Genomic DNA, 27,679 nt, shown 5'->3' on the forward strand with positions numbered 1-27,679 from the left:
ATAACATCCACCACAGGGCGCATTTTTAAAAACAAGTGCAGAAATTGAACATCCTACCCAATTACAAACCATTTATAATCTAATGTAGATACATTACATATATTTCTAATGTTCATAATTGAAGTTTGAGGCATCCAAATCATACCCTTTCTACCCTCCCCCACCTCTCCCTTGCCTCGTTCGATGGTACGTCCGGTTGCTAGATACGCGTCAACCAAACCGTCCCCGTGATTGACGCGAGGGATCGACCAATAGTGAACGGGGATGGCGATGGGAGTGACGAATCGGAGCGGGGCAGGGACGGGACATGAAGTTAGGTTGCGCCGGGAGACGGGGGTAGAGAGCGGCCCGAGTGGCGGCGGCGGCGGCGGCGGCTGGAGGGATAGACACTCGGAGAGAACGGGGTTTCGGGATTGTTGAGGGAAGGGTGTGCGGTGGGATTTGTGTGTGTGTGTGGGGGTGCGGGTATTGCGCTCTGCGGCGAAATAAGGCCGGGCTAGTCGACTGTGGGGGGCGTCACAATCTCCCTCCACATTAAGGCTCACTCTCTGAGGAGACAGAGCTATATTTAAGACGTTATTAGAACGTGCGATGGTGGCATCGCGGTAATATTGCAAAACTACTAACCCAGAGGCCTTGGGTAACGCTTCAGTTCAAATAAGGGGGCTTCTGATGTAGAGGTAGTGTCCCTATCTCTGAGCCGTGAGGGACAGGCTGGGCCCATTCCAGTACATAAAGATATGTTGGTGCAACTATTTTATCATATTTCGTGCCCTACTTGCTCCAGAGAACGTAACAACATTCCTGAACAGGTTTAATAGAAAATATCTGTAGCACAAGACTGTCTTGAAGTACAGTGGTATTGTCCCTCCATCTGAGCCAGGAGTCCTGGGTTAAAATCCCGCCTGCTCTAGAGGTGAGTAGTAACCTCTCCGAATGGGTTGTTTAGAAAATACCGATAAGGTGTTGCTTGAGTCTTGGGGTGCAGTTGTAATGTCCTTAATTCTGGACCAGGAGAACCAGATTTAAACTGTTAGCACTGCTCACGGCGCCAGGGACTCAGGTTCGATTCCAGCCTCGGCTGATTGTCTACGTGGAGTTTGCATTTTGTGGGGATGTAGGTAAAGTAGTGTTACTTCTGCAATTATAATTACTTATGCAAGGTAAATGAACTCACACCAGTGTGTAATTGTTTCAACTAAGAGCTGAATCAACTAGAATGCAAACTATGTGGAGAAAATACGTAATTGTTTTTGTATTAGCTAAAATTGCATGCAAGAATGAAACATGACTGCAAAACAATGGTAGATGTTGCAGACAAATAGATAAGGTGCTGTGAGGATGTAGGTTAAGTCAGAAATGCTTGCACCAGCAGTAGTTATAAGCATCTGCTTCCCACTTTTACAAAAACACAGGAACAAACCCCAATTAAAAGGTCATAAGGATCAGTATGGTTGGGGAAAGCACAGATGGAGTGAGTAGATAATGGTGAAGAAAGGATAATACCCAACAATGGGCCACAGTGGGATGTGGTCAAACGGCCTTATGAGGCCAGAAATAAGCATTTTGTCACAGACAAGGCCGGATAAGGCAAGAGATAAACAGGAGTAATGGGTGCCGGTCTTAGAGAAGTGGAAGATGTAAACTGGGAGGAGCAATGGGATAAAAAAAAGGAACCAAATTACATAAATATCTGGTATTCGTTCAATTCAGTGTGTGTGTGTCCCTGCCTTGCAGACAGTGGACATCGCATCCTCTTGCAAGGGTAAAATAAACGACACTACTGATTCAGATCTTGTCTCGGACTGAAATTATTGAAGTGAGTGGGCTTTGTTTCTCGCACATATTCTCCTTGCATCTGTCTGTGTTTCCTCTGTGTGCTCTAGTTTCCTCGTACAGGTCAGAGATATGCAGGTTAGGTGGATTGGCGGTGCTAAAGTGCCCTTTTGTGTCCAGGGATGTACAGGCTAGGTGAATTGGTCATGGTAAATGCAGGGTTATGGGGATAGAATGGCAGAGTGTCGGTGTGGGTGGGATGCTCTTTGGGGGGTCGAATGTACACAATGGGCCAAATGGCTAGCTTCCACACTAAGGATTCTATGATTCTATTAAGTCCCATCTGCTCCAGAGCTGTGCAATAACATCTTGAACAGGATAATTAGCAAATTAGACTAGTTAAGTGCTCTAATGGCATTTGCCAATTGTTGTTCCCAATTTTTTCCACACATTGTTGAAGTCCTACCTGCCCCAGTTGTTGTCAGCCTAACCTGATTCCACCTCTCTGCTAATTAGGATATGGGGATCAAGAATCACCCTTAACAGAAACACCAAATACTGAAAATTCTGCTCACATCAGTGTAGAGTGTACCCAGAGTTAATGTTTTACATCTGGGATTTCCTTTGACTGCTTTGGTTCAGAACACTGAATACTGTCTATTCTGGACTATGCTGTACTAAATGTGATGCTGTTTAGACTGTATAAGGACTTAGGGCATTATATAATGTAATCCTCCATGGACAATCTGGATGGATTGGAATCAGTACAACATTGGGTAATGAATTTGGATACTGTGAGGGATAGCTGGGCCCATCCCAGTACATAACAATATGTTGTTACAGTATTTATCATATTTCTGATTTTTCCATTTTCTATCTAAGGCTTAAAAGATACAACAGCTCATCAGTGCTGTTGAAGTTTACCATATACCGTCGCCTTGCCCTGGAGTAGATAGCCCTTTGTCTGTCCACACCATGGAAGGAGGTTCTTCTGTGCAAGCTAGTTATGTTTTCCGGGGCATTGAGTATATAGTCACGATGATGGTGACTGGAGATGTGTTGGAGGTGGAAGTCGAGGACCGATTGACATCTGAGCAATGGCGAGGAGAATTCGAGGCTGTTTGTAAGTTCAGAGCTGCTCTTTATATGATCATTAAAAGGTTCAACCTGTTTCTCCTAAAGTTATCCATTCCTCAAATAGAACCTTTTTTTAAATTCTAGGGTAAAAGAGACATGTTGCCAAGGCTTTTCATTTTACGCTTTTAAAGACTGTACCATTTTATGTTCTGTATTTCTGATTGTGAATCGAGTGGTAAAGGACTGTTTTAAAACCAGAGTTTGTGGAAGAAGTTATTATTCCTCTTTTTTTAAAGGCAAGTTACTGAAACTTCCTGTGTCATGTTTACACAGTTGCTTTATTCAAGTAGTTGGGGAGGGAACAAAAACAGAAATTACTGGAAAACTCTGCCTGTCTGGCAGCATCTGTGGAGAGAAATCAGAGTTAACGTTTCAGGTTCAGTTTCTGGGCCAGCTAAGCTTTTCCAGCAATTTCTGATTTCCACCATCCGCATTCTTTGTTTCTGAATAAATACCAGCAATCTGGTCAGTGTTGTCTGTGGACCTGATTCTAGCAGACAGAGAAATTGGGGACTTTGTGTGTTTTGATTAAACAATCAACTCTTGAGTTAGCTTTGGGAGTAGCAGAGCTTGACAATCAGCAAACTTTTCCAAGTCGATCATGATACACTAATCAGGACAAATGCAAAAATTCCAAATTTCAAACAATCACAACAGTTTATACTTTGAGAGTTTAGGGCTAATTAATTGGCTAGTGGATTCTCGCTAAGACATTGTGATGGAGAAAGCAATGGAAACAATTGGGTTCCCCAAACTCCTGGGTAATTAAAAAAGGTGTATGTTAGGATATATTCCTTTTTATTTTCAGAAAACGGGTCTCTAGTTGTGAATGTATTGGGGCAGCACGGTGGCTCAGTGGTTAGCACTGTTGCCTCACAGTGCCAGGGACCCGGGTTGAATTCCTGCCTCAGGCGACTGTCTGTGTGGAGTTTGCACATTCTCACTGTGTCTGTGTGGATTTTCTCCGGGTGCTCCAGTTTCCTCCCACAGTCCAAATATGTGCAGGTCAGGTGAAATAGCCGTGCTAAATTGCCCACAGTGTTAGGTGCATTAATCAGGGGTAAATGTAGGGTATGGATCTGGGTGTGTTACTGTTTGGAGGGTCGATGTGGACTTGTTGGGCCAAATGGCCTGTTTCCATACTGTAAGGAATCTCATCTAATGTATGTTTCTTCTAGCCAGTGTCACTGAACCATGTTATAGACTCAGCTAATTATCTGAATTTGGTTGTTAATGTTGCAATTAGCACTTTGGCTGGTATTGTCCAGTCAAGGAATGCCCCTCTTGTGGATGTTTGGAGTTGAGTAGGTGAGGGCTGGGTGAGTGTAGCGTGCACTCTACCTATTACCGAAGGAACATGTTTTGACAACTGAGTTTTGATAATGGCTAAATGCTGAGCGACGGCATCGTATTGAGCAGGGTTCGTGGTCTTGTCTGTGTGGAACCTTTTGATGTCCATTTAGTGAGATAGCAGGATTGCTGCAAAGGGCTCTGAAAATTTCTTATTTGTAATCTCTATCCTGAGCTGAGCTGTTTGGTTATGCATTTGCAAAGATGTGAGTTACTGCCCTGTCCTTTTGATAATCATACAATCTCCGAACACTGCTTCGACACGGAATGGAATGAGAGAATGGTTATGCATAAAGAAGGTCATTCACCTGTTGAGTTTGTGCAAGCTCTGTGAGATCAGTTTATTGAATCTGCATCCACCACCTTGTCCAACAGTACGTCACTGACGTTTGTTCATAGCTGAATTTGGGACTTACTTGCAATTGCCTTAATTTTCTGTTCTCTGGTTTTCAACTGTTTTGGTAATGTGATTGGTTTCTCCTGGGCCCCTTCTGATTTTGTCTGTACAAAAATTTTTCAGAAAAAGAATTGTGTAAAGGATTTTGTGAAAGCACTTGTAGGTTTCTGTGGGCTGATACTTTGTGGCTGCACTTCATTCATGACGTTTTGTTGCTTAGCAATAGCATGAAAGCTGGTGGGAGGATAAACGTTGAATAGCAGAGGTTAGCTGTTAACCTTACTGTAGCTAAAATGAAATGAAAGATTCTGGAATCTGAAATAAAACAAAAAAAATGCTGGAATGCACCAAGTGCACTATTTGTGGAGAGACCAGCAGAGCTAGTGTTTTGAGTCCAATATGACTCCTTCAGGACTATACCCAAATGTTTCTGTTTAACTTGAATCTCTGTTTTGTTCCAGATATCGAAGATGTCACTCACAAAACTGGCAACTTCAAACAGTTCTCAATCTTTTGCAGTATGTTGGAGTCAGCCATCACAAAGGTATGATCTAGTTTGAGGGAGCAAATGTTTGTACCTAGCATTTGTTCTTTCGCTCTTTAGCCCAGCTCCATTCAAAAGTTTGAGCTCTTCATGTCCAAGGATCCCTGAAGGTGTTAACATAGGTAGACAGGGTGGTGAAGAAGGCATTTGAGATACTTGCCTTCATTAGCTGGGGTGTGGAATATAGGAGTAAGGAATTCTTGTTACATAAAACATTAGTTAGGCCACAAATGGAATATTGTGCAATTCTGGTCATCGCACTATCTGAAAGTGATTGCACTGGGGAGGGTGCATAGGAGATTCACCAGGATGTGTATGTTATGACGAGAGACTGGGTAGGCTGAATTTAATTTCCTTTGGGCAGAGGAGGCTGAGGGGACATTTGATTGAGGTGTAAAATAATTGAGAGCCATGGGTGGGATAGACTGTCTAAATTGTTTGCCATGGCACATGTCTCAGACTAGAACACTTAAGTTCTAAGGTGAAAAGTAAATGGTTTAGAAGAGATCTGAGGTTTCTTTTTACAAAGAGGATGATAGAAATATGGGACGTACTGCCTGAGAGGGTGGTGGAGCTCGATACATTTAAGAAACATCTGGATAAGCAGTTAATGAAAGCGCACAATTGGCTGTGGACCAAGTGCAGGTAAGTGAGAGTCTGTGTAGTTTGGTGCTTATTGGTCATAATAGACTGGGCCAAAGCACATGTTTTATGATGTATGACTCGTCTGTATTATCTCTTTCCTGTTACTGAACCAAAAAAAAATGAGATGTCCCTCTAATACCTGCAGCCTCAGTTCTCAATTACCTGTTTGTCTGTACAGTGAAGTACTGTGGAAGCATAGCACCTGCTGCAATATGTCTGCACACTGATACGTTTCAAACTCCCACAGGCAGCCGAGTGAAAATGGCCAGATAATCTACTTTTGGTGATATTAATTGAGGGATTAATATTGGTCCAGGACAGTGGGGAGATGCTATCCCTTGCCATTGTCCCACCAAGTCTTTTACATCTAACCTGGAGGCCGCATGGGCCCACAGTTTATGAAAGATGTCAGCAATGACTTTTGGTGCTCAGGTCTCTGATGTGGGGGCCTTCTGACCTAATATACTGAGCCATAGCTGATACTTCACCAGCTCTGTTTTCTGTGCAGGGATTAGAGCCTGCAATGAATACACTATATCATGTTTTGTAATGATCTGTCTAAAACTAGTCATGTTTTAGTCATTCCTGACTTGGAAATCTGAAACCCAGGGATTTCATAGAATCCCTGCAGTGTGGAAGCAGGCCATTCGCCCCATCAAGTCCACACCGATCCCTCCAATGAGACAGTACACAGAATTTCAACTGAATTCTCCTTGAGAGATATTCCCTGCAGCCAGATTGTTCTAAGCTAACTTGCTTTAAGAAACCGAACCAGACAGGATTGCACTCCCCCCACCTCCCCCTGTCATTACTTCTTGGTTATCGCTTTCTGTTGTTGTTGTTAGCTCCCAGGTTTTCTGGCCACATGCTCAGTTGCTGGAAACAAAGTACTGTTTGTGAGAAGTCAGCTTCTGGAGAAATGTGGTGCTGGAAAAGCAAAGCCCTGCATCAGCCTGATGAAGAGGTCATGCCTGAAACGTCATCCCTCCTGTTCCTCGGATGCTGCTTGACCGGCTGTGCTTTTCTAGCAACACACTTTTTGACTCTGATTTCCAGCATCTGGAGTCCTCACTTTGTCCCAGCTTCTGAAGAAGCCTACTCATTAAAGTCAGGTGGGGGAGGGTGGAAGGAGGGTCCAAGAACCAGGAGACCCAGTCACAGAATAATAATTTGACCATTTACGACCTACATGAGGAAATATTTCTTTACTGAAGTGGTTAATCTTTGGAGGTCTCCACCTCAAAGGGCTGTGGAAGTTCATTCATTATTTTCAAGACAGATCAACAATAGATTTCTATGTATTGAGGGCTATGGGGATATGTGGAGTTGAGATAGAACATAACAAATAGAAGCAGCAACAGGAGTAGGCTATTTGGCCCTCAAACCTGCTCCAGCATTCCACAAGATCATGGCTGATCTGCCCCAGGCCTCAACTCCTGTTCTTGTGCCAACTCAACAAATCGTCAACACCTAATATTTCAAAAATATTAACAACCTCCTCTTTGAATACTTTCGGTGATGTAATCTCCACAGCTCTGAGGTAGGGAATTCCAGTCATTCATTACTATCTGACAATTTTCCCCTAGTTTGAGATTTGCCCCACTACCAGAACATCTTCTCAACACCCAACCTGTCAAGACCCTCGGAAGATCAGCCGATACATAGTTGGATGATTGTGCAGGCTTGAGGGGCTGAATATCCACCACTTGCTCCTATTTGCTATCGTCCTCTGCACTGAGATGGGGTGTGGAGACACAGGCATTTGTCAGATTTGAGCTCTGAAGCCTCCTAAGCCCTGGGAAAACTTGTCATTCTTAATGCTGTGTGGGTTGGGGTCAGAACATTGACCACAGCATCTTTTGATGCACTGGGTTTATTTATTTGATTTTTCAGAGCAGTGAATCAGTGACTCTTGACCTATTGACCTACGCTGACCTGGAGCTATTGAGAAACCGGAAAGCTGGAGTTTCAATGAGGCACGCACCACCACCGAAATCTGGAGCCCTCAATGTGAAACGTTACCTCATCCTCATTTACTCAGTGGAGTTTGACAGGTATCAAATCCATGCTTAATAAAACAAAGATCAAATTATAATTTATTTTTCTCCTGGTAAGAACTAATAGAAATCTCTGATCCATATATTATTTCTTAGCACTTTAAAATGAGCTAGCAAGGCAAGGGGTTAGAGTTTGTGGGCATTGTAGTAATATCACTGGACTAGTAATCCAAAGGCCCAGGCTAATGCCGTGAGGTCATGGGTTCAATTCCCACCATGAGAGTTGGTGGAATGTAAGTTCAGTTAATGAATTAAAAGTAATGGTGACTATGAAGGTATTGTTGATTGTTGTAACAACCTATTTCATTCCCGGTGTCCTTGTAGATTTAAACCTATATGTGGCTCTAACTCTCAGTAATGTGTTTGAGTCTTATCTGTCATCTGAAATTGCCCTAACAGTCAGGGATTAGCAACAAGTGATGCCCATATCATATGAAAGAATTTTTATAAAAAATCAGAAATGGTCTGTTGAACCAGGTTACATCTGATACCTCAAATCAAACTGCTTCTAAATATTCAGTTCCACTCAAAACAGGACAAAACAGGGAGTATGTAAAACGCAGGAATGGGTGGGTTACTCTTCGGAGGGTCGGTGTGGACTGGTTGGGCCGAAGAGCCTGTTTCCACACTCTAGGGAATCTAATCTAATCTAATCAGATTTGAGGTTGGCACTGTGGCTCAGTGGTTAGCACTGCTGCCTCACAGCACCAGGGACCCGGGTTCGATTCCAGCCTGTGTGCAGTTTGCACATTCTCCCCGTGTCTGCGTGGGTTTCCTCCCACAGTCCAAAGATGTGCAGGTCAGGTGAATTGGCCATGTTAAATTGCCCTTTAGTGTTGTTAGATGCATTAGTCAGAGGAAATTGGGTTTGGGTGGGTTACTCTTTGGAGGATCGGTGTGGACTTGTTAGACCAAAGGGCCTGTTTCCACACTAATCTAATCGAATCTAATAGTTGACAAGAAATTTGATTGATTTAAGTTTTATTGTCATGTGTACTCAAGCACAGGAGTACAGTGAAAAGTGTATAATGTTGTCACATGCAGTGCCATATTAGGTACAAAGGTAAAGTAGTAATATAGGGAAAGAAAATTAGAAGAAAAACATTGCTGTTGTTCTTAGTATTAGTAGTAAAATAAAGTTAGAAGTTAACATTACCACCCTTTCTGGTATTAAGTGGAAAAATACAGGAATAAAGGTAATTGTTCAACAGTCTTACGTGCAAGGGCTGGGTCTCCTCCACTTTAGCCTGCTTGCTGGGAAACCTCGGACTCCCTGCTCTCAACATTGCAGATCCTTGGGGTCCTCCCTCACCAACACTTCGGACTCGCTCTAACCACTTTGGGCTCAGGCCCACAGCCGCTTCCACACACCCGACTTCCAGCTGACAGTGCTCCGGGCCTGCCACGCTCCCCGTGATTCGATCGCCACTGCTGCTCATGGCCCACTGCTCGGTTCAGCCTCTCCCACACAACTGTGCATCACCCCCTCCTCCCAAAAGTTATGTGATCTTCCAAGGGAGACCTAACATCAGGCTAGTCCATGAGGGTGAATGCCTGATGAGTTCATCTTCAATCCTCCTTTGAGTGGACTAAACTAACCCGGGCGATTACTCTAGCCTTCATGGTGTCTTTGACATCACTCTTTCCTGAATGAGGTGACCTACAACCCCATTCAGGATTGGGTCCAGTTCTCGCTTGAAGGTTGGGGCTTTTGGTGGAATTGGAGCATGTGGGAGATGAGTCTTTGATCCATGGATTTTAGTTGGGCATCAAGCAGAAAGAAAGTTCTTGAATTATGCATCTGTGTTTTGAGAGACTCTTAATTGTCAAAATTTGGAACAAGCAAATAGCTTTCTCTTCGTATTGCCAACACAGAGAAGAGTGACCATGACCTTGCTTCAGAAGAGGCATAATTTGTTAGGAAGTAGTTCAGAGAAGGCTGATTCCTGGGATGAAGGGGTTTGCTGATAAGGGAACATTGTGCAGGTTGGGCTTGTACTCTGAGTTTAGAACAGTTACAGGTGATCTCAGTTATGAAGGGACTTGACAAGTGTGTGTGTTGGGAGGATGTTTTCCCTTGCCTTGACCTGGTGAGGCACAATCTTAAAAAGATTTGTCTCCCATTCAAGATTCTATTTTTTCACAGTGTCATTAGACACAGCAGAGGAGTCTGGGTTATTGAATATATTAAAGACTGAGATAGACGTACAGCCAACTTTGTTTTAACTGACAGCTTCTGAACTGGCACTCTGGATAAACTGGCAAACAAATAAATAAAAACAGGAAGAACTGTGGATGCTGGAAATTGGAAACAAAACCGCTGGAAAAGCTCAGCAGGTCTGGCAGCATCTGTGGAGAGAAATCAGAGTTCATGTTTTGGGTTGAGTGACCCTTCCTCAGAACTTCATCCAAAAATTATATACTTCAAATACCATGAAGTTTAATGTACTATTCTGATCAATTATTATAGTTTTTTAAATTTATTTGCCACAATGTAAATATACTTGTGGTCAATCGAATTACCACATGAAATATCAACAGTTTATTCAATTTCTCCTCCAATACCATGATCTATCAGTAGTCAGTTGAAGATGTCAGTCAGAAGGCACTCTACAAGCTTTTATTTAAGTTTTATTATTTGTGATTTATGCAGTAAATAAAGTATAACACTCTGTATACTCCCTGCATTATGTTCATATTACTTACTGTGTTTTTTAACATTGGTTATATGGACCTCTTGATAATCAAATATTTCAGATAATCTGGCACACTCCTGGTCCTATAAGTGGCGGTTAATAAAAAGTTAACTGTATTTTTGTTTGACAAGGGGGATTTGGGTCTGCTGGGAGAACGGGCAAAAAAAAATGGAATCAAGGCCACAATCCAGATTCGCCTGCTCCTGTTTCCATTTTGTAAACTGATCTTTCTTTTTGATGCCTGCAGAATACACTACCCACTTCCCCTACCCTATGTAGGAAAGCCAGATCCAGCCACTCTCCAGAAGATCATTCGAAGCCTGAAAGAGGAACTTGCCACAGTGAAATCGAAGCATGGCAAGGACTTCCGTGACACAGAGCTCAGACGCTTGAGAGCAGAGTGAGTCTCTTTCTTTCCCTTTCTTGTTTTCCTCCACCCCCACCTCCACCACCACCACAACCTCATCACCATGCCCCTACCCACTCTACCCCCCAGTATGATTTCTGCTCACGTCACAGCAATGACACTATATAACTAACACTAGCCACTGTAAGTGCAGCATTACATTGTGGTAGTATAATGACAGCGCAGGATTTGACTGAGACTCATCATCCTTAATAGGAGGCCTGCACCTCTTGTCTGTATGTAGAAATTTCAACATAGGGAACTAGTTTCACTTTACCTGCTGAACCCATATCCCTTTAATACCTATGCTGTCACCCACTGACCCAATATAATATTGAATGTTGGCCCCAACTCTGCCTCATTCACAGCCCAACAATAACAAAAAAATCTTCTATCCCTTTTTGTAAGTCTTATGTACTTGACTGTTTTGCTCTTGATTGCTTAACCATTGTTCCCATCATTCTACTCTTTCCTATCATTTTATAGTTTTAATCTGCATTGCTCTAACAAAAAAACTTTCTTGTTCCCCCTGCAACACACACACAAATGCACGCACACACAGACACGCCTATATTTGTTCCTGGCATTTCTTGCTCATTGTCATTCTCTTCTGCCACGCCAACCACTGAGCTGCCTTTGATTCATATTAACTCGTGGCATATGAGCTCAACCAGCATTTAATGCCCATCCCTAATTGTCCAGACAGCAGTTAAGAACTCCATTTCTGTGGCTCCAGCATCATGTGTAACCCGAACTGGTTAAGGATGGCAGATTTCCTTCCCTAAAGGGTATTAGTGAGCCTGATGGGTTTTTGTGACCATGGTTACATGTTCTCCACTAGGATGGTGTTTAATTCAAGGTTTTTATTTTCAAACTTTATTGACTGCCATGATGAGAATTGAACCCATGTTTCCAGGGCATTTACCTGGGCCTCTGGATTACTAGTCCAATGATGCTACCACAACCTCCTTGTGCCATGGTGGCAGTGTCATCAAGGCTCCCCAAACTAATTCTCATTCTGTGAGGAGAGTGGACCTGTACTCTCTTGAGTTGAGAAGAGTGTGTAGTGGTCTCCTTGAATCATGTTAAAAATTACACAACACCAGGTTATAGTCCAACAGGTTTAATTGGAAGCATTAGCTTTCGGAGCACTGCTCCTTCATCAGGTAGTTGTGGAGTACACAATTGTATGACACCGAATTTATAGCAAAAGTTTACAGTGTGATGTAATTGAAATTATACATTGAAAAATACCTTGATAGTTTGTTGAGTCTCTCATCTGTTAGAATAACCATGATAGTTTCACTTCTTTCATATGTAAATCACAAAACCTTTTTTTAAAAGTTACATTCTCAGGTTAACTGTAATAATTGGTGTCAGCCAGATAAGATGTTAAGATGTTGAAGGTGTTAGCCCCTGGCTTGTGTTCCTTGTCTGTGCCATAATGTTTAGACTGATTCTAATCTAAAAATGAGTTAACAGAGTCGAGTATGGATTCATGCAGTTTTTGAGCACAGTGCAATGTAACTCTGCAAGTAACCTGGTGTTGTGATTTTTAACTTTGTACACCCCAGTCCAACACCATCGTCTCCAAATCCTTGAATCATAACATTCTCACAGGATTTGACAGGGTAGATTCAGCAAGATGTTTCCTCTGGTTGGGATGGGGTCCTTGAGTTGGGCGTCACTGTTTTAGAATAAGGAGTATGCCACATAGCATAAGGAGAATTTTTTTTCTTTCAAAAGTGTTGTATTTTGGTACAACACACAAGGGTGGGGTATATACAATTAATGGTAGGGCCTTGATTTGGAGATGCCGGTATTGGACTGGGGTTTACAAAGTTTAAAAATCTCACAACACCAGGTTATAGTCCAACAGGTTTAGATTAGATTAGATTTAGATTACGTACAGTGTGGAAACAGGCCCTTCAGCTCAACACGTCCACATCGACCCTCCAGAAAGTAACCCACCCAGACCCCTTTCCCTCTGACTAATGCACCTAACACTATGGGGCAATTTACCATGGCCAATTCACCTGACCTGCACATCTTTGGACTGTGGGAGGAAACCGGAGCACCCGGAGGAAACCCACACAGACACTGGGAGAATGTGCAAACTCCACACAGGCAGGTGCTCAAGGCTGGAATTGAACCTGGGACCCTGGTGCTGTGAGGCAGCACTTAACCACTGAGCTACCGTGCCACCCCACCACCCTAAATTGGAAGCTAGTGCTTCCAATTAAACCTGTTGGACTATAAACCTGGTGTTGTGATTTGTAACTTGGTAGGACCTTGGGCAGCATTGTAGAACCAGAGGGACCCAGGAGTGCAGGTACATAATCCTTTGAAGTTTGTGTCACATGTAGACAGGGACGTTAAAAAGGCATTTGGCACACTTGCCTTCATTGCTCAATCCTTTGAGTAAAGGAGTTGGGGAGTCATGTTGCGGGTGTACAGGACAATGAGGCCTGACTTTGTCCAGTTCTGGTCATCCAGATGTAGGAAGGATACTATTAAATTGGAAAGGATTCAGAAGGGATTTATCAAGACTTGTCAACCTTCAAAGGTTTGAGTATCAAGAAAGGCTGGGACTTTTTCACCTGAGCCTAGGAAGTTGAGAGTTGAGCTTATAGAAGTTTATAAAATAATGAAGGGTATAGAAAGAGTTATTGTCTTTGTTGTCTTTATCCTAGGATGGGGGATTTCAAGACTAGGGGGCATATTTTCATGGTGAGAGGAGAGAGATTTTGAAAAAAGACATGAGGGGCAAACGTTTCACACAGCAGGTAATTCACATATGGAATGAACTTCCTGAGGAAGTGGTGGATGTGGGTACAATTACAACATTTAAAAGACATTTGGATAAGTACATGAATAGAAACGGTTCAGAGGGATATGGTCCAGGAGCAGGCAGGTGGGACCATTTTAGTTTGGGATTATGTTTTGCATGGACTGGTTGGACCGAAGTGTCTGTTTCCATGCTGTATGACTCTCTGACTCTAAGTAAATCTTTGGAATTCTCTGCCCTTAGATGGCTGTGGAACCACAATCATTTTGTATTTTCAAGCCAGTGATTGATAGATTTCTAGATGATAATATCAAGAGATAACATGAGAAAATGGTGTTGGTGTACATGATTAGCCATGATGTAGAGTGGTGGAGCAGATCTGAAGAGCTGAATGGCCTACTCCTGCATTGCTTTGTTTCTACAGGTTGATAATAAACCTAGGGTATCTAGTTCTGAGGTGAGGAATTGAACCTGAAGCTTCTGGTGCAGAGGTGGGGGACACTATCTACTGTGACATTTGATCTCTGTGGGATACCATGAGACCCTTTTCATCAGTCTGGAGAAAACTGCTTTATCTTCTACTCTCTGCTGCCTCCTGTCCAACCAATCTTTTAATTTAGTTTCTGTCCTCTCCTTAACCTGTTAAAAGGTGCCATCATTTGAGTGAGGCATTAAACCAAAGCGGCTGTATAAAATCCCATGGCATTATTATAAAAAGAACAGTGTGATCATCTGATATCCATCCCTCAACCAACATCACAAGAAGCCAGATTTATTGGTCATTTATGCGATTGCTATTTGTGGGATCTTGTTGTGCTGCCTTCTGCTTTCTTGCAGTATAAAGGTAACCATTTTTTAAAAGATAATTTGCTCTGGGCCATCCTGAGTTTGTAGAAAATGCTACAAAATGTCTGTGTAACTCCATTTATCACCTGCCAGCATGTACCCTGTTGGGCCAAATGACATGTTCCTGCACCATCTCCTGAGCAATTTCTATTGCTGTCCCTATTGGGGAAAGAATGCACCATGGCAGAAAATAACATGCTCCCCTCCTTCGTGTGCACGCCTCCCTTCAGGTTCGAGAAGCTGCTGCAGGAGAAACAGGAGCTGGAAGTCATGATTCTGCAGCTCCAGGAGCAGATGAAACTGTCCAGCACAGCATCTGTGGCCAAGGAGGTGAAAATCCTGAAAAAAATCATTCAGAGCTTGGAGGAGGAGCTGATGAAGGAGAAAACAAAAAATCAGAGAGCAGCAAATAAACGAAACCAAGAATACCGGCAGGTCTTGGATGAGGTGAGATCTGTGATGCTCAAGCCTTTGTATTAAATCTTGATGTTACAGAACCTTGAGTGTTGGTAAACTTTTCAGTTTTTCTTATGTTTCAGTCTGGAGAGCAAGACAAAATCTTCAACTTCAGGTCACAATCCAGCAGTGTTTCAATAATGTATTGCAAAAACAATTACAAATTTTAGCAAGCAGTCAGCAAACTGGCAGTTGTCTAGAAATTGAGATTTACCACTTGCTAATTTTTTTGATTGAAGAGTCTTCGTTAGGAGCCAAAAGGCTGCCACCATTACACCTCTCCATAGACGTCACTCTAAGTCACCTCTCGAAAGCACTGGTTCAGCCTCAACACTGTGTTGCTGTGGCCTATTGTGGACACCACACATCAGGAAGGATGTGAAGGTCTTCGAGAGGGTGCAGAAAAGACTCCTGTGAGTAATTCCAGAGAAAGTGGGGATGTACTTCGTGGAAAGGAGAAGATTGAGAGGAGATTTATCTTAAAAACATGAAGTGCCTGGACTGAGCAGGTGGGGACAAACCGTTCTTAATCCTGTAGCAGAAAGATCAAGAATCAGAAGGCATCAGTTTATGGCGATTGACCAAAGAAACCATGGTATCATGAAGAAAATCATTTGAACATGACAAGTGATTTGGATCGTGTGCTGCATGAGAATGTGGTAGAGACAGAATCAATCATATGTTTCAAAGGGGAATTGGGCCATTATCTGAGGAGAAATATTCTGCAGTGTTACAGGGAAAAGACAGCAAGCAGAGTGTCACTGGGTGAATTACTTTTGCAGCGAGTCAGCACAGACACAAGGGGCTGAATGGTCTCTTTCTGTACTATGACCATTGGACGAGATTTACTTTTCAAGATAACCTGACAAAGCTACACAGGAGAGGTAGAAATACATAGCGGGATTTACCTTCTTGATGTTTATTACACTGAGAATGCAGCTGTTCCATGTCAGTTTATCTACTTACTTAGTGAATGCAACTCCCCAAAGCCAAGCAACAGCGTCATCATTTACTGTGTTTGTGGTGATGATTCTCTTGCTCCTCAGAAGTGTGCAGTGTTCTTTGTTTTTCCAGAGGTGCATAACGGGCTAGTACTCCGGCTCCAGCAATGGATTTGGCTGCCCAGGGGGCCCTGACTCGACCTGAACCAAGAGTCATAGAGATGCACAGCACGGAAACAGACCCTTTGGCCAACTCGTCCAGGCCAGCCAGATATCCTAAATCAACCTACTCCCATTTGCCAACATTTGGCCCATATCCCTCTAAACTCCTTTTTGTATATCCAGGTACCTTTTAAAAGTTGTAATTGTACCAGCCTGCTCTGCTTCACCTGGCAGCGCATTCTGTACACGCAACACCCTTTGCATGAAAAGGATGCCCCCTTATGTCCCTTTTAAATCTTTCCCCTCTCACCTTAAACCTATGCCCACTAATTTTGGACCTTGGCTATTCACACCTCTCATGATTTTATAAACCTCTATAAGGTCTCCTCTCGGTGTCCGATGCTCCAGGGAAAATAGCCCCAGCCTATTTTAGAAAGGACCATTCTAGCTAACCACTTGATGATTTTGTCGCAAGGAACTCGGTAACTTCCCACGTTTCCTGTTCCTTGATCAGAAAGATATCTGCTGGTAAAGCTTGCTCCAGAAGGTTGATCTATTAGGGGTATTGGGGGTGCTGTGATGGCAGGTGAGAAAGTGGTTAGATCAGGTCAGCTAGCCAATATTTAAACTCTACTAACCCAGCCTCCAACTTAATTTCACTTTTCTTCTTACAAAAAAATAGAAATTGTGATTGCTTTCAATACCCCTGGTGGTGATTTTCTCTTAAGAGTTTGATCATGAAATGTGGATGTCACAGACTAGCTAGTATTTACTACCCCTTCCTAATTGCTGCTTGATGAAGAGCTGGTGCTATCTTGAATCACTATGTTCAGTATGGTGTGGATACATTCACAGTGGTGTTCAGCTTTAGACACAGTCAGAAACGCTTTTTTTATTTAGGAAGTGACACTTTGTGAATATATGTGAACTCTTTCACTTGTTTACCCACTCCCTTCAATTACCCCTAATTTTGACTTTTGTGGTGGGCATTTAACAATGTTGCAGGGTGTATGTTTTGATATCGGATGCTGATAGGGATATGATATCACATTGGACAGTGCTGAACGAACAGTAAGTAATAGTAAGCAAAACTAGAGACAGTTTTAAAAAAAAGACAGTGATGGATAAGCAGGGCTGTACTGTTCTGAAAGTCATTTCATGCTGTCTGACCCTATGAGTCTAAGACTAACGCTGTGGTTTTGCTGCCCATTTCTATTCAGCTTTACATCTTGTCTGATCAGTGTGTTGGGTTCTGTGGTGTTATAATTCTACAAAAGTTAGGATTTAACTGTGTTGCTGCCAGCTCTTTGGTTAAACTGTCCAGTTAATCCCATACCTATGCTCTTTCCCCGTAACGCTATATGTTTCTCCCCTTCAAGGATTCATCCAGTTCTCTCTGGAAGCTCTTTATTAAATCTCCTTAAAACACTCTTTCAGACAACATGTTCAAGATTGCAGCAACTCGCTCCATAATTTTCTATTCTCCCTCTGTTTCTCTTTGCTGATTGTCTTCAACCTGTGTACCTCTTGTAACTGACCCTTCTGTCACTGCAATCAGTTTCTTCTGTATCATTGGTATCAAAGTCTTTCCTGTTCTATCAAATGTCCTTTTCACTTTCTCTGTTCGAAGGAGAGCAACCCCAGGCTTCTCCAGACCTCCCACACCGTTGAATAATTGTGTTTTTTTTTTCATTTTTCAAAATTTCAGCTGGAAGACGTAAAGGCTTCAGAGCGGAAACTGAAGGTGCGAATGAAGAACCTGACCACAGAGTTGAATTTGTACAAAAGGGGGTGAGTTCTTATCAGAATGTCAACGTACCTGCAGAAATCCCTGCCCGCTCATTCGTGAGGCTGTACCAAATTAACTCAAACCTGCTGAGGCATTTATTCTCCACATTCAGGGCTAGGGAGGAGCAAGTTATTCAATGAGCCTGTTGTACTGTGGTGACTGGGTGAGGACAATCTGCTGAATTTCAGTGTATTACTGAGTGGAGGTTAGAAAAAACTAACAAGTATTCCCCTAGTAACCGCCTTTATGACAGTTACCGAGGGGACGGCCTTATGTTTGGCTGTAACACTGAAGTGTGTATCTTACGAGCAAAAGCACTGCCCAATCCTGTTCATGTGTGGAGTAGTGGGTAATGTCAATGATAGTTCAGAGGCCTGTACTTTAACTGAAAGGGACGCGGATTCAAATCCAGGAGATTCAGAACTCCCCAGTTTCCAGACTCTCCAAGGAAAGTCCCCAGCTCTGGAGTAAATCTGAGATTTCAGATAGTTCTGACCTACTTACCTGAATAGTTACCCATGAGAGTTTAGACAGGCCTAGGCTTTTTTCTAACTCATGGGCGACTTTAGAACTGATACCCGCTCCCCTCTCAATCAATCATACCAACTTTCTCTCCCAGCTAGTTTGACGGATTGGATTGAATAGCCCATATATGTGCTGTCAATTTTCTATTTTAAAAATTATTTTGTCTTGAATTTCAATGTCATATTTGAAATAATATCTTGTTATTTACTTTTCTTAATGTATAACCATCCTGACTGGAATTTCCCAATCTCTATGATAGAATTCTCCTGTAACGACTCGGCCCTGTACCAATAATTTCTACTCTGCAGTCCTACATGTGACTGCTCCTGTAAAACACTTTGGGATCTTTTTATTGTTAGATTCCAGTGTTTCTATTGGACACTTTTAAAATATTGCTCCCTTTTTATCCCCCAGTTCTCTACACCTAATTTTCATGCTTTTTCTCATTTTTCAGTCGCTTGACTCCAGTGGGACCCTCTCCCCAGAACCGATCAAATTTAAATCTCAGCTCCGGCCATCGTTCTCAGACCAGGACAGATTCGGCTGGCAGAGTTCGGCAGGACAGTCAGTCGGCCTTGCGGGAAAGAAGCAAGCAGTGGTCAGGGTCCCAAGAGAGGGAGAGATCTACATCCAGAGAGAGAAGTGGCCGGTGGTCATCGTTTAGAGAGAGGGAACGGTCTTCCTCCAGAGACAGCCAGCAAAGAAATCGTTCCCGTACTCCCAGACTGTCACCCTCTCCAGCAGGTACAACTTCTCCAAAAGAGAAAATGGTTACGAGTTCAAGTGAGAATCATTCAGTAGTGCAGCACTTTCATAGGCCATTGAGCCTAGACCCAGAGTGCATTATTTCAGAATAAGGGATCAAATGTTTCAGACAGAGAAATGAATGAATGTCTTCTAAGTATGGTAGATCTGGAACTCTTTACCACAGAGGCTGGGTCATTAAGCATATTCAAGGCCGAGGTAGACAGATTTTCAATCAGTTACAGATTTGAGGGTTATGGGGAAACAGCAGGAAAGTGGAGTTGAAGATTATTGACCATGTTCTGAATGATTGAGCAGATTCAATGGGCTTGAATGGCCTACTTCTGCTTCTGTGTCTTTTGAGCCAATTGAGTCAGTGCTGGCTTTTCCAAAGAACAATCCTGTTCATTTTGCTCCCCTTTAACTGAAAGGGACGCAAATTCAAATCCAGGAGATTCAGAACTCTCCAGCTTCCCAGACTCTCCGAGGAAAATCCCCAGCTGTGGAGTAAATCTGAGATTTCAGATAGTTCTGACCTACTTACCTGAATAGTTACCCATTCTCTTCCTTATTCTTTTGAGTATTTGTTCAGGTTCTTCTGAAAGTTATTCTGAAATCAGTATCCAACACACAACATTCCAAATCCTAATTATTAAAAAAAATTTACCTCATGTTTCTGGTTCTTCTGCCCAGCCAGTCTCCTAAATCTTTTATCTTTGGCAATCCCTCTTCAGCCTTTGGAAACTGCTTCCTTTTATTTTCTCAGTCTAAACTCATGAATTCATGTGCCTTGATGAACTCTCCTTAACTTTCTGTGCTCAAGAGGGAAATCTCCACCTTCTGTAGTCTATCCCCATAATTGTTATGCCTCATCCCTGGCAGAACTGAGGATCTTTGTTTATTTAGTTGGGCATTGCGTTAACACCTTCCTTATGCTGTCTCAGCAAGGCAACCTTTGCGCTTTACGAATGTGTACATTGGTGTATACAATATCATTTTGGGACATCTTGTGTCTGTATCATGCAGTTCCTTAGGCCAGGCATATACAGTCAAACAGCAAAGAAATGGACGCTTCGATGCAACCAGTCCATGCCAACTACAGTGTTTAAATTGGCACAAGCCCATAGGCATAAGTTAGCAATAAAAGGTTTTTTTCCCAAAATAACTGATGGAATAAAAACTACTGCATTAAATGCGTCTTATGTAGACCAGTGAGTTCATAGCTAAAATGTTTCTATTGTATATGCACAAAGCTGGAACATTTTAATGTACCCTGTTGTCATTCTCTTTCCTGTATCCCAGATCTAAATCCCAGATTTGAAGTAACAATTACAATAGCAGTCACAATATTATCCCTATTATAATATCTTCTGAACTTTGCAGCTTTAAGCTAGAGATTCCACATTTGTTTTCAATTAATTTATCTCTGACTTTTTTTTTCTTCCCTTCAGGTTGAGTATTTACTCGTTGCCCATATCAAAACTGCTGTCTCTACTTTGCATTCTCCTTCAGACCCATCTCCCTCATCTGCACCCGCATTCTTTACCTCCTCACCACATTTGCAGTCACCCGTGGATTCTGCCTCTCCAGTTTACGGGGATGATCTTGCTTTTGGTTGATTTTGGAGGCAGGGCAATACTGCCCAAGCCTTCTGAAGGGACAGGCCCTGTTTATTGGAACTATGGGCAACTCTTTCCCATCCTAATTGCTCTTGAACTAAGTCATTTGCTAAGGCCATTTCAGAGGTCAGTTATGAGTCAACCACATTGTTGTTAGTCTGAATTCAGATGCCCGCTAGACCAGGTAAGGATGATAGATTTCCTTCCTCAACATTAGTGAACCAGATTGATTTTTATTTTCGTTGATAATTGTGTTTCGTATTACTGAGACCAGCTTTCAACTCCAGTTTTATTAATTGAACCTGCGTCCCCAGTCTGGGCCGCTAGTACCACCATCCCCATCTCCCCCAGCAGTGTTGCTCTATGGTATTAGAATTTAGGTGGGGAATCAACCAATCAACTAAAGAACCCAGAGAACTCTAGAAGCACTGCATTAGGATGCTCGATGTTGTTCAGAAACAGAGCTTCATTGGTGGGATATAGTCAAACTCTTCTTGTTCTCCTCAGGAACTAGGCAAACCCGTTTCAACCCCACGGCATATGTGCACAACAAGGAGCAGAAGCAGAAGGAGACAGAGCAGAGAAAGTAAGTTATTAAAAGGTGAAATTGCAAAATAAAAATATTGAATAACATGACCTTAGTCTTTACGTCACAGCTTGCAGAGATTCCTGGTAAGTGAGACCACTTTTTACTGTTATGGTGATGTAGATGTGCACTGGTTCTGTATTTCTGTCTTGTTGGATATATTTTTAGATTCCCAGTATTACAGTATAACTCTAGAAAAGGATGTCTAATGCAGTCGGTAGTGCATAGTGTTACTCTGTCTCTGGGATGTAAAGGGATGGACTCTGCAGAAAGAGGCTGAGGGGGGGATAACAGCTTTTGAAATCTAGATGCGGCCAAGGATTCCAAGAATTAGCTGAATGGACAAAAGGACCAAAGGGTGGGTTAGATGAAGAGTGGCATGTTCAGGAATCAAAAGTACAATTAGAGAGAGAGCGAGAGAGCCATGTTCCAACATTGGAAACGAAAACCTGACCGCTTTGTCCTGGCAACAATTGAAGCAGAAATTGAGGTTAAAAAGAGAAGGGGAATCAGTCAAATTGGATGGGTGGATAACATTGAGACATGCACTAATGAAGGTGTGAAGAAAGCCCATGGAGAAACTAGGTAAAGCCACTGGTATTGAATGTACTTTGCGAATTCTAGCTAGGTTGGTTCAGTCTCTTGCAGGTGCCCTGGGCTCTGTGAGGAATCCAGGGAGAGACTCCACTTTAATGTGGATGACCTCAGTATTTTCTTATTCTGTGATTACCCACTATTGCACAAATCTACCATCAAAACTTCTTCCCTCAGCAATCCTGAGGGGCTGCAGTGATTCAAGGGTTGAATTTAATGCCAAGTTGTAAAAAATCAACTTTGTACTTCTTGCAAAATACCCGATTACTAGCATCCTGAAATAAAGGCAAGTACTGGAAGCCCTCGGGTGCCATGTGCGGAGAGAGAAGCAGTCAACGTTGTATGTTTTGCCAGAACTGAGGGGTTGGTTGAGGGATAGAAATTGTCCACGCCATTGCTGAGAACTCCCCTTCCCTTCAAAATAGTTGCTTTGGGAGATTTTATGTTCAACCGGGAGGGTAGCCAAGGACTTGATTTTTCACTTCATCAGAAAAATGGTGCCTCTGACAGTGCTGCACTGCCTTTGACAAATAGTGCATGGGCTTTGACAGTATGGACCTTGAGCTGCAGTCACTGATATGGGACCAAATTTCATGTCTGAGAAGTGTGTGCGCTGAACTCTGAGAGATACCTGTCCAGAGAAGGAGTTTGCACAGAGAAAATACATCAACACTGACCTGAAGAGCAAATCTACCGAGGAAGATACAAAGGGAAGATTCGACAGCTGCCTGGTTTTGAAATTTGAATTTTTCAGTAAATCTTATTTGGGGGTTTTATTGGATTAGTATTATAGAAGGGAAAATATAACATAGATTAGAGAAAGGAGTTGTAAATAGTTGTTAGATAATTATTCTCTGTTATACTTTAAGAAATAAGTTGTTAATTTTTACTTTAAATAGTTCTTGGCCTCTCGAATTTTCACAGATTACTGCACGGGATAAATTTTTTTGTGTTTTAAATTAAGCCGAAGGATTTGCCCCGTGATGTAACCCTATCTCCCTCCATCTCCTCCACTCTGTCTCCCTCTCTCCCCTCTGCAGCTTGAGGAGGATCTACAGGGGCATGAACCTCCTGACCGATGAGGAACGAGGAAGGTCGAAATCCAAGAACTGCTCCCGCGAAGGCAGTGCCAGCAAAGTACAAACAAGTGGTCACAGTCGTGGGCGAAGCTCATCGGGTAAGGGTATGGGCTGATCTTGGAAAAGCTGACAATCGGGTCCCACTTACACTGAGCCTGAATGTCAGGAAATTTTTCTACAACCAATTTGACCAAATTCGGGGGACGAAATGAACCAGAATATGTTAGAAATTCTGTTAGCTTTTGTGAAAATGTTGGGAAGACTGAGAAATCTCTCCCACTTCAGAACTCTCGTCTTATGCAGTTTTGATGACGTTTTTAAATGTAATTAATTGGCTACCTCAAATTGGCCAGTAATACAATGAGAACAGGATGGAAGCAACGTGTGGTTATAGCTGGAAGTCATGGGAATTTGCTGTATGGGTTGCATTAGAGATACAAGTAGATCTTGAGTGTACCATAAAGATCCTTTTCTGAACCTTCTTGGGAACATAAGGTATATCGGCACAATTAGGCCATTCGACCCATCATGCCTGCCCCATCATTCGACTATGGCTGATATGTTTCTCAACCCTATTCTCCTGCTTTTACCTTGTAACCCTTGATCCCCTTACTAATCAAGAACCTATCCATCTCTGTCTCAAAGACAGTCAATAACTTGGCCTCCACAACCTTCTGCAGCAATGGGTCCCACAGATTCACCACACTCTAGCTGAAGAAATTCTTCCTCCTCTCAGTTCTAAAGGGTTGTCCCTCCACTCTCAGGCTGTACCCTTGGATCCTAGTCTCTCCTATGAGGGGAAACATCTTCTCCACGTCCACTGTATCCAGGCCTCTCAGTATTCTGTAAGTTTCAATCAGATTGCCCCCAGTCCTTCCCAAGTGCAGACCCAGACTCCTCAAGCCCCTTATCCCTGGGATCATTCTTGTAAACCTCCCCTGGACCCCCTCCAAGGCCAGCACATTCGTCCTTTGGTAAGGGGCCCAAAACTGCTCTCAATATTCCAAAATTGACCAGAGCCTTATACAGCCTCAGCAGTAGATCCGTGTTCTTGTATTCTAGTCTAGTTGGTAGTGTTTGTCTGAATTCAGTGCTTGCAGCACAGTTTATTTGGATAATAAACTGATGATCAGCTTGTCAAAGTTGGTGATGGCCCTAAAGTAAACACAACGGCTGAGTCAGAGAATGCAGATGACAACATGTGAGGAATGATGAGAGAATGTTAAGCACTTTGACCTTTGAAGAGAAGTATTAAAGGCACCTAATAGATGTAGATGAAATATTAACTTGTTTGAAGAAAAATCTGCCAGGTCTTGGGGTTTGGGAGGGCAGGGAGTGTGTATCCAACGCTTGGAGATGTGCAGGAAGGAAGAGAGCAGGAGTCTGTGTGAAGTTATCTTTGCGTGTGTGTGTGTGTATACGCACACACACACACCCCCAATCCATCGATGCAGCTTGAGCATAGGAAGCGGAGAGGTGACTTTATATCATGAGGGCATAGACAAGGTGAATAGCAAAGGTCTGTTCCCCAGGGTAAGGATGTCCAAAAGTAGAGAACATTGATTTAAGAACATAGGGAAAGGTTTAAAAGGCATCTGAGGGGCAACGTTTTCACGCAGAAGTTGGTGCATTTGTTGAACCAAAGCCATTTGGACAGGTACATTGATAGGAAAAGTTTAGAGGAATATGGGCCAAACACAGGCAAATGGGACCAGTTCAATTTAGGAGACCTGGTTATTATGGACAAATGGATAGGTTAGGCTGAAGTGCCCTATGACTCAGTGTCCCTTCTGCACCTCTCTGGTTCAGGAGTGGGTTGATTCCTCTGCGGTGCTGAAACTTTATTGCTGGAACAGCACAGCAGGTCAGGCAGCATCTAGGGAACAGAAGATTCGACGTTTCGGGCACATGCCCTTCTTCAGGAATGAGCAGAGAGTGTTCAGCAGGAGAAGATAAAAGGTAGGGAGGAGGGACTTGGAGGAGGGGCGTTGGAAATGTGATAGGTGGAAAGAGGTCAAGGTGAGGGTGATAGGTCGGAGTAGGGTGGAGGCGGAGAGGTCAAGAAGAAGACTGCAGGTCAGGAAGGCGGTGCCGGGCTGGAGGGATTCGGCTGAGACAAGGTGGGGGGAGGGGGGATGAAGAAACTGGTGAAGTCCAAGTTCATCCCCTGCGGTTGGAGGGTTCCCAGTCGGAAGATAAGACGCTCCTCCTCCGACCGTCGCGTTCTTGTGGTTTGGCGGTGGATGAGTCCAATGACCTGCATATCCTCGGTGGAGTGGGAGGGGGAGTTGAAATGCTGTGCCACAGGTTGGTTGGGTTGGTTCGTCCGGGTGGCCCAGAGGTGCTCTCTGAATCGCTCCGCAAGTAGGCGGCCTGTCTCCCCAATATAGAGGAGGCCACACCGGCTGCAGCGGATGCAGTAGATGATGTGGGTGGAGGTGCAGGTGAATCTGTGGCGGATATGGAAGTTTCCCTTGGGGCCTTGGAGAGAAGTGAGGGGGGAGGTGTGGGCGCAAATGTTGCACCTCGTGCGGATGAAAGGGAAGGTGCCGGGAGTGGTGGTTGGGGCGGTGGGGGGTGTGGATCTGACAAGGGAGTAAGTTGTCCCTGACCCAGGTTTCTCACTCTCCAACTGAATTCTAAGTTCTACCATGTTATGATCACTGTTCCCTAGAGGAATTCTTTTACTCTGAAATAATTTATTAGATCTGTCTGTTTACACATCATCACATCCAAATTGGCTTGATCCCTGTTTGGATGCAAAACATAGTTCTAAGAAAGCAACTGTCTTGAATATGCTTTGAATTCTCATTGTGACTACCTTTGCCAATTTGATTTTCCCAATGTAAATGAAAATTAAATTACCCATGATTAATGGACTGCCTTTTTTACATGTCTTCACACCTGATTTATTCTTTGTCCTGCAGAATAGTACTGTTAAGAAGTTTATAAGCTACTCCCACTAGTGTCTTCTTTCCCTTAGTATTTCTTACGTTCACTTGCATGAATTTTGTATCATCCAATTTTAGATTGTTTCCTGCTATCATATTTATTCCATCTCATTAACAAAGCTACCTCACCACCCTTCCCTTTCTGCCTTCCATTTAGAAAAGTCTCATACCCCTGAATCATTGGTTCCTAGCTTTGATCGTCTTATAACCACATCTCCATATGGCTATAAGATCGTACCTATTAACTTGTTATTATGCCATTATTGTTCTGAATGTTATACGCACTTATGTAAAAAGCCATATTTTTAAACCATATTTTTCTCTTTGTTATCTTCTTTAAGCTTATACAGACCTTTCCTTTCAGTCCCATGCAGAATTATTATCAGAGTAGTTGTCCTGGAATTCTGCCATATCCTTTTGCTTTGTAAGCATATGCATCTCTCCTTCACCCACCAATACACTCCCAAGTCAGTTTAAAGCCCTCTCTACAGCCCTAGTTATTCATTTTTCCAGGTTATTGGTTCCAGGAAAGTTCAGGTGAAGCCTGTCCCAATGGAACAGCCTCCCTTCTACCCTAGTGCCAGTACCTTATGGATTGAAACCCATTCCTGCCACACCACTCTTTAGCCCATATATTTAACCTCTTAACTTTATTTACCATGTCCCAGTTTATCTCTGGCTGTGGTAGTAATTCTGAGATGATTATTTTGGAGGTCTGTTTTTACAAAGGCTTCCAGCTGAACCTGATGATAAATGGATCCAACCCCTCCATCTCCCACCCCAAGTACCTTAAACCTAGCACAAGGTAAGCAACACAGACTGGGGGTTTGGGTCTGGGTGGGATGCTCTTCAGAGGGTCAATACAGATATAATGGGCTAAATGGCCTCTTTATGCACTGTAGGGTTTTCTATTCTATTATTCTATATGTGGTAATATAATAGATGAGAAACAAAGAATAGTGTTTTTATTGCCATGGTTGCTTTACTTACTGAATAATAGTAGATACCTGTTAAATAAATGAAGTCCATACAGCTGTAAGTTTTTCTACTAAAATTACTGTAGTATGTCTGAAACTGTATAGCTTGTTGATGATTTCTGCTGAGCAACATTGTTTTTGCCCAAAAGCAACCTACACCACCACCCAGTTCTACACTTCCCTCGGAGCATGAGGTTTCCAGAAGCAGTATTTATCCATTATTGGAATGGATCACACATTAGTAATTATGTCAGTAATTCCGAGGGATGAATAATATACTGTGGTCTTTGTCTGCATGGTGCTTAATAAAGCATGCACTGAATTTTGAGAAAGCCATACAAGTGGCTCAATCAGTCTTTAAAAATATGGTAGCATGGTGCTTACTGCTTGCATGAACTAGTTTGTCCTTTGCCAGTAATCACTTCTTACAAAGAGGTATCTTATTTGTTATTTTAAATCAAATCTGCTGTTGTACCAAATTAACCAGCGATATTGTAACCCCACTCTGCCTTGGAAGTATTAATATATATTTAATGTCTGACGGTATTTCCAGATGAAATTCAGTATTTTGGCCATGTGCAAGGATCCTTGCCAATTCTATTTGATTGTTTTAT

General features: G+C 42.8%; 1 protein-coding gene across 2 annotated transcripts in view; it reads left to right on the plus strand.

Moving 5' to 3' along the window:
- Positions 1–406: 406 nt before the first annotated feature.
- ccdc61 (coiled-coil domain containing 61) overlaps positions 407–27,679 on the plus strand; it is a 35,313-nt gene continuing 8,040 nt past the window's right edge. The window contains exons 1-10 of one of the 2 annotated variants that reach the window (XM_043680816.1): positions 407–916; positions 2,659–2,899; positions 5,122–5,204; positions 7,743–7,903; positions 10,850–11,002; positions 14,873–15,089; positions 17,910–17,992; positions 18,970–19,259; positions 21,386–21,464; positions 23,099–23,235. In XM_043680816.1, the coding sequence (XP_043536751.1) occupies positions 2,752–2,899; positions 5,122–5,204; positions 7,743–7,903; positions 10,850–11,002; positions 14,873–15,089; positions 17,910–17,992; positions 18,970–19,259; positions 21,386–21,464; positions 23,099–23,235 (1,351 nt within the window). In that variant the 5' untranslated portion in view covers positions 407–916; positions 2,659–2,751. The remainder of the gene's footprint in view (positions 917–2,658; positions 2,900–5,121; positions 5,205–7,742; positions 7,904–10,849; positions 11,003–14,872; positions 15,090–17,909; positions 17,993–18,969; positions 19,260–21,385; positions 21,465–23,098; positions 23,236–27,679) is intronic. The other variant, XM_043680817.1, reaches the window with a different exon arrangement.

This window comes from Chiloscyllium plagiosum, chromosome 41 (assembly GCF_004010195.1).
Source record: "Chiloscyllium plagiosum isolate BGI_BamShark_2017 chromosome 41, ASM401019v2, whole genome shotgun sequence".
Classification (NCBI taxonomy): Eukaryota; Metazoa; Chordata; class Chondrichthyes; order Orectolobiformes; family Hemiscylliidae; genus Chiloscyllium; species Chiloscyllium plagiosum.